The sequence below is a fragment of the Berghia stephanieae genome, chromosome 1 (genome assembly GCF_034508935.2).
Source record: "Berghia stephanieae isolate SIO BIC M18660-M18661 chromosome 1, UCSD_Bste_1.3, whole genome shotgun sequence".
NCBI lineage: Eukaryota > Metazoa > Mollusca > Gastropoda > Nudibranchia > Aeolidiidae > Berghia > Berghia stephanieae.
In genome coordinates this window covers 14418390-14431202 of record NC_088360.1, presented here as the reverse complement: position 1 = coordinate 14431202, position 12813 = coordinate 14418390, and the positions used below count along the sequence as shown (strand labels likewise).

The 12813-nt window shown below is 36.9% G+C and overlaps 1 protein-coding gene across 1 annotated transcript in view; it reads right to left on the bottom strand.

Moving 5' to 3' along the window:
• LOC144968692 (EH domain-containing protein 3-like) overlaps window positions 1–12813 on the bottom strand; it is a 27226-nt gene extending 14413 nt beyond the window's left edge. Inside the window, exon 1 of the mRNA XM_078907278.1 lies at window positions 11644–12813. Within this exon, the coding sequence (XP_078763404.1) occupies window positions 11644–12558 (915 nt within the window). The 5' untranslated portion in view covers window positions 12559–12813. The remainder of the gene's footprint in view (window positions 1–11643) is intronic.

Below are 12813 nucleotides of genomic sequence, written 5' to 3'. Positions count from 1 at the left end.
CAGAAACCAGGTAACCCATTCCCAGTGTGATTCCTTGACTCCCAATGTATTATATTACAGCTCCACTCTGTGGACAGATGGAATGAATCGTGTGTCCTTTGAAATGGAAGAGAAACAGTTATGGTTGCGGAATGAAGAAATGTACAGCACGCTACTGCGTTGACTCTAAAAACAAAGAGGAAATCAACAGAGATTATTTCTTTTATTCATCATTGAAGTTGCACTGTTGTAATTGTTACAAGATTAACAATACAAAAGTACCCCGTATAAAAAGGATGACATAGCAGACAGGCTAAGGGGGCAGTCAAATATATATACATATTTGAAACGCAGTACTTCCAATGCAGAGTAAACGTTTAACCCCCCCCCCCTCCCCCACGACCCAGTGATATGATACATTACGCCCATTGGTATATTATACTATGTGTTTTCACTCCGGTGAAACTCAAAATACACAGTCAAATCATTTCCCTCGATCGATGGACCTGTCACAGAGAATAAAACAGAATGTAGCCGCTTGGTCAAATAAAATAATAATTCAATAACAACAACAACAACAATAATAATAATAATAATAATAATAATAATAATTAAATAATAATAATAATAATAATAATAATAATAATATAATAATAATAATAATAATTATAATAATAATAATAATAATAATAATAATAATAATAATAATAATAATAATAATAATAATAATAATAATAATAATAATAATAATAATAATAATCGTCATCAGAATTGTAAGAAGAAGAAGAAGAAGAAGAAGAAGAAGAAGAAGAAGAAGAAGAAGAAGAAGAAGAAGAAGAAGAAGAAGAAGAAGAAGAAGAAGAAGAAGAAGAAGAAGAAGAAGAAGAAGAATGAAATCGCTGTTGTAGACTGATTATATTGTTTTATGCTGGTACAGTATATTATACCACCCAGGCCCAGTACACTCTAACAAAGCGATACATCCCTTTTTTTTTAATGGTAAAGCCTGGAGTGTATAATATACCTGGTTGAAAAGAACTGTCGTAAGGCTCATGGAGGGAATTCTAGGCATAAGGACCTAACTTGGAGAAGGTTCCAGGGTTACGGTCTCTCTGTAAGGGCATGTGGCTCTGTCCCCCTACGACTTCAATATGACACGGGGACACTAGATCTGAGTTTATATAGATAGAATGCGCTTGGCTAAGAAGTTCATAACATTGCCATCCGGAAGTATAACGAACCAACACACAAAACTATGTGTAATCATGAACTTTTATAGCCTGGTTGATACCGTTTAGTGAGTATTACTCATAAACGTGGATGGCAAAAAAACAATAACAAAGATCAGAGTGACGTCAACTTCGAACTATCTATAGAGCATTTGAAAGTAGTAATTACTTATCCGAACCAGCGACCACCTGTAAAGGAGTAATTAAATCTTGAGTGCAAGGGAGCGGAATGATCGGCAACTGCTTTGTAGCACAAAACAGATATCTTATACTCGATCCTGGTCCTCACATGAAACCAGCGCAAGGGTGTAAGGCATCACTGTGGTGCTATCAAAATAAGTAAATCCTAAGATTAATCTAGCACCATTGTTTTGCATTCGCTGCAGCCAGTTTAATTGGACGTCAGGCAGACCAGCAAGTAGAGAATTAAATACAATAGTCTAAACGAGATAAAACTAATGATGACGATGGTGGTGGTGGTGCACTACTACTATCTACTACTACTACGTACTACTACTACTACTAAAAATAATAATAATAACAATAATAATAATAATAATAATAATAATAATAATAATAATAATAATAATAATAATAATAATAATTGGAATGTTAGGAAAGACAGACGAAAAAGTATTAAAATACCCTGTTTTAAAAGGTAGACTTGAATACAAGTAGGCTTTGTTATCAGCAAGAGTATCTCAAGTGTTCTTGAGGTGCAATTTTTATACCAACATTTCAAGGTCAAAAGCCCACATTTGTTTGTTATGGGCGCGCGCGTATGTGATATCGATTAATCGGGCTAGTTTTATCGGGTAAGGACATTTGAAAAAGAGGTAATAGTAATACACTGTGCTTACTGTATTATAACCTTCAATTTAACCAACACCCCCCCCCCCACACACACACACACACACAGCTACCAGAGGACAAGCATATATATGCTGCATTAAGATATTATACATAAATAAATAAACTAAAACAACATATCTATTCTCCGACATCCATAAAGGTTCACAGTAAATCTGAATTCAATCGAACTGATAAAGGGTTGTCTAAATAATGCGCACAATGTTCAATATTTATTCAATAATGCATTATGAAGATACAAGGAATACTTGTCATTGCCGAGCAAATATGTAAATCGAAGTTGTTTATGTGTGTGTGTGTGTGTGTGTGTGTGTGTGTGTGTTGAGGTTCTAATGTGCATACACTTTAAAAACCACTGGCCACCAGAATATGAAAGACGAGCAGGTAGGCTCCCTACACCGAAATACATGAAATCTGTCCACACGCACTATGATACGAACATGACACTACATAATTGTATTTTAATGTCATATTTCGAATCACTTTGACTCTAAACTCAATTCCCTTCATTCGGGCTATCCTGACATAGCAGCAGATGGATGCGGTGCGGTGAGTCACTAAAGTACTGTAAAACCTCGTTTTATCACCCCTCCCACCCATTCAACCCTAGAGTTAGATTACTTTATTATTAAGGGTATTTTTATATCCCGTTGACTCAAATGGTTACCTATTTAGAATATCTGCTTGGACAAAATCATATGTCCTTAATTTGACCATGGCCTTGGGAATCGCCATCTGGCCACTATGACGCTAGATTCATTTGCCACACCTACGGTCTATATTACCGGACCGATTTAATCGTCGATGGTTCAAAAGATTTGTCTCGATCTGTTAATCTGTACTTTACAGTAATGTAATAATTAGAATAGATGAGCACCCAGACTTGCCAACTTTTGGAAAATGAAATCAGAGACACCCTTGCCCGCAGAACCAAAGTCAGTACTTTTATAAGCAAACGTTATCGCAGCCTCTTTCCTAAGGGAACTGTACTAAGTACATAATAGTAATAGGAGTGATGATGATGTGATGGCCGGGGTTGTAGTAGTAGTAGTGATAATGATGATATGGTGGTGGTAGTGGTAATGATGATGACAAAATGGTTGTAATAGATTGAAATAGTACGTAGTGGAAATGATGATGATGTGGTGGTAGTGGTCGTAGTAGTAATGGTAGCGATGGTGATTTCGAGATCGAGGTTGTAGTAGAATGATGATGTGACTGTGAAGATTGTCGTAGAGGCAACGATGATGATGGGGCAGTGAGTGATGACGATGTGATGGTGTTGGTTGTAGTAGCGGTGACAGTAATGTGGTGACGGTGGTTGAAGTAAAAGTGGTGGTGATTGTGGCAGTAATGCGCGTCGATGATTAACGTAGTGGTGATGATGATGTAATGATGGTTGCAATAGTGATGGTAGTGATGATGATGATGACGAACCAATAACAAACGTCACCCAAATTTTAATTTTGCGGATTATTGGTTTTATACAACCAAACTGAAAAAAAAAAAAGATGTAATTCCTATATGAGAATCCGAGACTGTCCTGGGATGGTTGGCATCCTGAGCGCCTGTTCGTAAAATTCATTTTAAAAATAATTTTTAAAAAGCATAGGTTACGGTACCATGCATTCAACAAAGCTTAGGACATCAAGACGACATCTGACCCTAAATCGTATCGCCCTTGCGAGATTCAAGTTCCATTGTATGTATTATGCCTCAGCATCGGGCTTGGGTCAACAAATTCACAATCACACCAATCATATCAAAATAACGATGCATGCTATGGTATATAAATACAAACACAGCAAGCAGTGACCATTGTGAGCGGCAAGCTAATTGCCTTGAATGTACAAGAGTAATATAATTTGGAGGATAACACGCAGAGTGTCAACAATTTGTACACACACTATGGTCATGTACAGTGAAATCCGTTTAAATGAACAAAAGCGGGACCTGCTTGCTGTCAGAGCCAGTTGTTAAGTTACATTGTCACAAAAAAACAGGCTCAAAGTGTTGCTACTCAGATCGTTTGGACCAGGATACAAGGATTAACAGATTACATTGGTCTGGGCTGGATTTTACATAGAAGGAATTGCACCAATTTTCAAAACAACACAAGACTTCAATGCCAGCCGATGAATGTATTGTATACATTACCGTAGTTAGAAAAGTTCCGCGACGAAAAAAAAATACTTACCAAAGATTTATTTCAATCCAAAACCTTTTTGCGATGCCCATATTGTGTGCGAGTTTAATAGGGTCCACCAAAACAGAATCGAACCGACTTAAGGTCGTCAGTCTTTAGAAAAAAAATAGGACACCATTATTTCCCTATACCCGACTACTAAAAGAAAAGCAACCTGTGTCCACTGGCACCAACCGGAACGATACGTCTTTAGCCCATTTCCGGCAGACGCTGGGAATAGTTCATGCACTACTTTGGTCGGAGCGTATGATGAGTCATAAGCAATGTCCTTCGTCTGAGATGTATAAAAATCATATTATGGGCTCAAATTTTAAAGAATCGAACTCACCACCTCAAAATTAGTCAAACCTGCGCGTGTGCGCTTATTTTTAATACGTTTTACCACATATCTATTTTATTTGGTAACTATTTATTTAGTGATTCAATCAAGACTGACCTTGTGACACCACTTCTATTATTATTATCATCATCATCAAAAATAATAATAATAATAATACCGCATAATAATAATAATTACATTCTTAATCTTATTATTCTTATTATTATTACTATTGTTGCTGTTGTCTTCACTGTTATTACTAATATCGCTGCTACTATTACTACTCCTTCTACTACTTCTACCACCACCACAACAGTTGGCCAATAAACGGGTCGTGTCGTTTCTGTCTCGGTGGACACGGGTAAAGTGCATACACACCCAAAAAAAATATTTTTTTTTAAACGGGTCGTATTATGGTAATTTCCGTGGCAGTGGACACGCGGCCTTTGTTTGACACCGGTAATGAGATTGAGCTTATTATAGGATTAAACGACAGATATGATAACACAAATATAAACAAATGCCATGACAAATGTTAAAGGTCGCCAACAAAAACCATTGGTACGTTCTGATCTCATTATTGATTAATGTAGTAAAAAAAACTAAATTGCAGCTGTCGCGAAAGCAATCTAATTGACATGAAAATACAAAAAATACAGTTTAACCACAGATGACCGCCCATGTCCAGGAGCTGGAAGACACTACGAAACTGAAACGTGCCAATATCATATGAAACTAGATAAAAACATAGGAGAATGGGGGGGGGGGGGGGGGGGGGGGGGGAGAGATCACGGAGAGTGCGAACAACGCAGATGAACATTATTAACTGGGGGCGACGTGCACAAATATGCAGATCTGACACCCGAACACAATTACGGGCCTAGTTTAACTTTGCTGTAATGGACAATATTTTGTGCCATTTTTTGAGAATTGGGTTACCAGACCTACATATAAGTGCACGTCGACTGGGGGCTATTAAATTTCACATATTGTTAGTTAGTGATCACACACAGGACTGAAACTGTTCGTCGAACCTCGATTAACCACTTTTTTTTTTATTTCAATATGGCCAAAAAGAATTCGCTTCAAATATTGATTCAATATAATTTTTGAAACCTAGATCTGGGACTCTGACAAGTAGGGAATCGTCTTAACCCATCGATATTTGAAGTAAAAGAAAAAAAAGAAAACACTGTGTTTGGCCAAGACCACACCAGCATGGCGTAGTTGTGACGACCATAAAAAAATGATGAATGGTGACTTTTTAGTGTGTAAGTTCAACATGGCAGTTGTTCATTATCTATCCCTACACCTGTTGCCATTGCAATCCGTCACGCCAATGATATTAATCACACAATATACTTTTAAAATGATATAAGGGCTTACAACATCCATATCCACGCCCATAACGAGTAATTTTATTCTTGACCCAATAACGACTTATAATTATATATTATAAATTGTATATTATGTTCTTGTTTTTAAGGGTTTTACGGCGCTTGCAACACATTTAGGTCATATCAGCGTCAGTAAAAAGGAAGAAAATGGAATAGTAAAACGTTCTAAAGAAGTACCGACGCAGAGGGCTAAAATAATACCCCATTCATTTAAGAGCCAACCTAATAATAATAAAAAGAAGAAGAAAGATGAGTAGAAATAATCAATTTTAAAAAAATAATAATAAATAAACATTCATATGCTTCATCTAATCATTTAGAAAGCAGTTTCATTAACGTGTTACATACAAGAGAGACTTCAGATTGAAATTAATTATGCATACTAAAAGGAAAATACATAAATAAACAATTCAACAAACCAGGAAGAGTTTAAATGCGTCCAATAAATTCACAAGAATAAGTTAGAGACACCACACCTCCAACGATAGCAACAAATAGATATATACAGTTACAGCCGCACACATTCCTTAACCATACTCTAGAATACGAATATCAGACCTGAAACAAGCTGCCGCAAAAAGTTTCAAACTATCAGTGGACACATGACACATGTCAACAGACTTGATTTCTCTAAATTCACGATTCTTTTTAAGCTTTGGCAGTGGGCACAAAGTTGTCTAGCTTTTACTTTCAAGACTGTTGGATTGAATACCCCATTTTCAGGACCTGCCAGAGGCCTCTTCAGTTGATCCATCGAGCTGTAGAGAGTCGTTCCAAAGCACCCATAACTGTTATATGTACTCATGTACATCTAAGTCAAGTGGGTTAAATACATGTATGTGTGTTAAGATACCTAAACAAGCATATAAGAGACTTTTCTGATCATTATCACCCACCCAGTAACTGACCATGCTCAAAATGGCTTGCATTTTTACATGACAATATGTTGCAGTTGTGAAGTTAGTGGGTGCAGACCTGCCAATTTTCGATTTCTGAAAAAAATTGGACAAATCTGGGACTTATATGAAAATGTGATGATAATGGCAGTTCTGGAATAATAAAATAGAATTAAAATCGGGAAAATAGTTGGTATTTAGGGAAACCAGGAGAACAAATGTCAGGAATATCCTGATATAATTGGGAGAGTTGTGAGTGGACCTTTCACTGAGGAGTTTTATATATCCCAATGTTAAATCTATAATTTCAATAGTATGTCAATTCTCAGAGGGGGACAAAAATGTTAGACATACAATACAGTAGTTGAATCTGTAATAAAAAAGAGTAATATTTAGAACAGACTGATATCAGCATGAAGAATGAACGGTGAAAACGAGCCTAGCATGGTGATGCCATTTTTTTTTTTAAAAGAAGATATAAACGTCAGCATTGGGTTTGAAACCGCAATCACAAGGAACAGTAAACACTGCCCAATATAGGAAAAGAAGGATAATAATAGCATGCACAGTGGAGGAGGGTAAAAGTTAAAACACCAGCATAGGCAAGAAAAATTACCAATGAGCCAGATTAGGTAATGAAATGGATAGTAACAACTGCTTGCTACTCTCTCACTGGCGTAGGTATCATTATGATAATAAGAGAAATGAAGTGAGTAGAAAAATACCAGAAGACAATAGAGGATAACATTTTGTGACAACGATGGCCCGAACCAGCGACCTTACTGATACGACAACTCCACCTGGCCATGAGAGGGATGCTAAGCAATAAACTCCATCCACCACTCCAAAAAAAAGTTTTCAAATGTAGTGTCTATCCTGAGTCCCTCTCCCAACTTCTTGAGGTCATGAAACAAGCTCCACGAAGTTTGTTTACAAGCCAGCAGTATTGCTAAAGCTCTATTCTCAACACAAACATGTAACATAGAGATGATTGAGGCATTGTTGAGTAATGTCCGGCATTGGGGTTGAACAACAATTTAGAAGAGACTGTGGAGAAGGCATTTATGTTGATAATAACAGAAAATGAAACGAGCACCCATTGCCACAAACGTTTTATTCTCTATTGTCTTCTGGAACTTTTATACTCACTTCATTTCATGTTATTATCAATGTCATAAGTGGAAATATCGATATGGCACTATCCAGTTGACACGCAATTAATCCCCTAGTGACAAAGACGCAAAGTTAACACATACACGAGAACAAACTCAAACCTACCTCCATCGCTCAAACTACGCCAATATCTGACAATGAAAAATTAAATGTGAACATCTGGAAGACACGCCATTCCACCCAATCTTCAAAACAAAGAGTCATAAAGGAAGGAACAGGACAAGCTAGCCTTATAAAACCTGCAACTCACAACAAGACATTCTCTCCAACAAAAATACTTTAAAGAACAGGCATGTTTTTATCCTGCTTAGTGGTGTGACATTCATGAATAAAGGGTGAGTGGATTACATTGAGTCAACTTTCTTAAGTTTCTTTCTGATCTACAGTCTGTATCAATAGCTATTTCTGCATAATTTTATGTCTCTATTACTATGAGGTTGAAATGCATGATATCATTATGACTTGGCTACATGTAACGTGAACATAATTTTTAAAAACGTTAAGCTAGTTTGTTTATCTAGCGCAGACCAGTACTTCTTGAGGCCAGAGTACCTATCAGTTGTTTATTTCATGCCATCTGAGCATTGGCATCATAAATATGTTACTATATTCCCGAGTCTACACATGTCACGTTCAAGTGTAAGTGTTAGACTATTTAATTAAATATTATCAGGCTTATTTAGCTCTTTATAACTATTTGATCCTGTTATTAGGGCCGACTTTACACCCAACCGCTATCCCTGTCTGAGGACACTCCAGTCCTGAAGACCGGCCAAAGAAGATCAACTCGGAGAAATCTAAAGGCCCGTTTCTATCTATATCAAACCAGATTTCCATCCCTTCCTAGCATGGACGAGCTGTCCAACCCCATCATTGCTTCAAATGGCACCCTTACAAGCAAGACCTGAGAGACGGCCAGTTCGGCTAAGGACCCCAGCTGCCACCAAGATAAAAATCACAACAATAAAAAAATAATGTGTATTTTTTCCTCTGGTAGTGCCTAATGATGAATCATAAACATTACATACATGTAAATACGGACCCTACTATTCTAAACAGAATAAATTTGACTTACCCATATAGTCAATTTTAAGTGGAACTGGAACTTTTTATTAATTACTCATTGTATTTTGACGGTAATTGGCCTTAGACAGCTATAAAGCCATATTTCCATGTAATATGAAAGGGGAACACATAGGACTCGCAGACATCTATAAAATACATTCTATTTAATGGGGTGATACTGTGAAATCAGGAGCTGACAACCTCTAAGTAAATCGCTCGTGTGGTGTGGAGAATTATTACATAAAATTTTCTTAAAACTTTAAAATTTAACCTCCCCTTAAATACCACATTACAATCAACAGAACATAAGTATCATTATGATAGGAGCATCTCCAAAATTACTATCCAATTTTAATCAAATTATCAAATCCAAGGACCTAGTCACTGCAAACTGAGTACAGAGGATCGCAAAATCTGACAAAACAAGGAGTCTGGTCAGGCAACATATATATGAAGACAGGCATTACGTGTCGCTCTGTTAGAGTGATATCTAGTGTTACCTGCTTGGTCATGCCAGGTATCGCTCGAAAAATTGTGCAGTGATTGCATTGACTTTTGTAAGTTTACTGTTGTGACAACAAAGTTTAATAATTATAATATTGATAAAACATGATAAAAAAAACTAAGCTGATGAAAATTATGACAAATTAATGAAAGAAAAAAATGATGAAGATAAAAGAAAAATAGTATGAAGAAAACAATGACAAATTAATAAATTAATTTTAAAAGTTTTGAAAATAAAGAAATTTTTTTTTTTAAATACAAGCAAGAAAACAGATACACAGAATATATTTAAAAATCAGTATAAAAAAGAAAAAGTTATCCTCGCCGGGATATGAACCCAGGACCTTCGATTAAAAAACCAGCTGAACCACTACGCTATAGATCCACCCAACTTGTGTAGATGTTTAAGTATGTCTAGTGAGAAGAATTTTTAAAAATATGAATTATGTCTTTTCTGCTTTGTTATTAAAAGTAAATTGCACATTAGCAGGAAAAAACGATAAGGTATTCAGATGTCTTTCTATATTTTTTTTTTGTAATCTACAAAATGGTGGAGCAATATCTAGTGTTTAGGTAGACATTGCTCTGTCAGAGCGATATGGTGTTGCGTCAGGCAGAGCTGCCAACCCCATCTGATGAGAATGTGTACAATGGGACCTCAAAATGGGGGAGATTTCATAAAAATGGGTACAATCCTGAAATCGACGGAAACTAACCATTGTGAAAGTAAGAAGAAGGTACACTTACATAAAGTCACACCGCACAAGCTCAATTGCAGCAACAATGATGTTCCCAAGACTATAATCCAATCCTTTCAGAATTCTACCTCCCAGCATGAAGATCATAATAGGTCAAAAATATATGAATATCCACTTGGTCACCAAGGTTCCTCTATTTTATCTCTAGTTTGCTATTACAACTAAAGAAAACTGAAGTGACTCCGTACACTGAAAATGGGGGAAATGCGTACAAGCGTACAATCGCTGAAAATGCGTACAATTCCGCATTTTTTGCGGTAGGTTGGCAGCTCTGGTCAGGTGTCGCTCTGTTAGAGAGATGTCTAGTCACTTCGATATTTGAATGACTCTGTCCATAGCTGCCAACCCACCAAGCTTATTATTAAGAGGGAGTTTTGGTCAGAAAATCAGGGAGATTAAGAAATGTATAAATCTACATTTCAAATTGATTGAAACTGACTTGTTTACTTCTTCTGAATGCTTATGAGTACGGTACTCTCAATCTGAATAATTTAATTACAATCAATATCAGCCATGTTGAGCTATTTAACTTCACTAAAAAGAACGGAATCAGGGAGATTAAGAAATGTATAAATCTACATTTCAAATTGATTTAAACTGACTTGTTTACTTCTTCTGAATGCTTATGAGTACGGTACTCTCAATCTGAATAATTTAATTACAATCGATATCAGCCATGTAGAGCTATTTAACTTCACTAAAAAGAACGGAATCAGGGAGATTAAGAAATGTATAAATCTACATTTCAAATTGATTGAAACTGACTTGTTTACTTCTTCTGAATGCTTATGAGTACGGTACTCTCAATCTGAAAAATTTAATTACAACCGATATCAGCCATGTAGAGCTATATAACTTCACTAGAAAGAATGGGTTCGGTATCGGCCTTTCCGATTATAAATCTAACACAATACCAAACGACTTAAACTCACTTCCGTTTACAAAATGGAGGACCGGAATTTCACGTACATTACCGACAGAACCGAAAAGACCCACATGGTAGGCTTAAGTTAGCATGGGTTCTATGCCTGGGCCCGGGCCTACAGTCAGGCTACTGCACGATAATGCGGGAGATCGGTGTGACGGGCGGGAATGCGGGAGACGAACTAAAAATGCGGGAGTCTCCCACAATTTCCGGTAGGATTGGCAGCTATGTCTGTCATATGTACCAAATTAGCATTCAGGACTCTTCTTGATAACAGTTAGTGTTAAATTAGTGACAATAAAGTAGGCTAAATTTTTCCTACCTTGGCAAGTCTGGCTCTTTTGATAAGGTCATTTAACTTTCTCAGGGCCGCATTTCTTGGTAAAAGTTGAAGGTCTCTAAATAAATCCATTTCTTCAAGCTCAAAGAGCCTTCTGTTCATATCAAACTGCAAAGGCTGATCCCAGAATGATCCTATAAACACTCTAGCAACTTCAGGTGTGTTAAGGACTTTGCCCAGTGACCACATTAGTGCACCATAAACTCTCATCAACTGTTGATGATCAACCATATCTGCTTTGTTCAACACAATACGAATTTTGTCATCATGCCCTTTAATAGCTTCAATCGCCCTGCGAAACTCATCAGATATATCTAGCTTGTGTGCATCAAAAAGGAGGATGATTCTGTCTACTCTCTCTGCAAACCATTCCAAAACGCCAGCGAAATCATATCCTCTGTCTACTCGTTGCTTTTCTCCAGAGAGAATACCTGGAGTATCAACAATAGTGATACTGTCTAAAACTGGATTGGACATGTGAGAGCACTGAAATCTATTTAAAAATGCATTTCCAAACTTTGTAAGAGGCCTGAACTGTTTCTTAGGATCAACAACCAAAGCATTTCCTGGCACAATACCATCCTGCTCCGATCCCATCACAGCAATAAATCGGTCGGTTGTAGGTTCTGGTCCTATACGTATTCCAGGGAAATCAGACTCTAATAAATAGCGAATGAATGTTGTTTTCCCGGTAGAATATTGACCTATCAATAAAATCATTGGTTTTGCATCAAAATCGGGATCATCTAAAGGAGGTGAGTGAAAATCATGGAATTTGTATCCCTCTTCCAGCGGCATCAACTTGTTTCTGTAAATTTTCTTCAACCCCTCAACCACATTATTGAACACTTCAGGTTCCTTCCTCCGCTTTGAATCATCCGACAGCCACCTCATCATGACAGTTTGATCGAAATGAAGGAACACTGATCCTTCACTAGACTCGATAATGGATACAAAATTTAAATAATGTATGTGATACGATACCAAAATGATGTGTTGATGGGACTATTGGCTCTACAGAGAAACTTCCCAGTATGAGTGTGACGGTGACGAGTAAAGCGGAACTGAAACATGTTGTGAGAAATTGCGCATGTACAAACCCCACCCTTTTACCTTTGACCCGATGAACTCTCAAGGCCGAATGAGCTGACG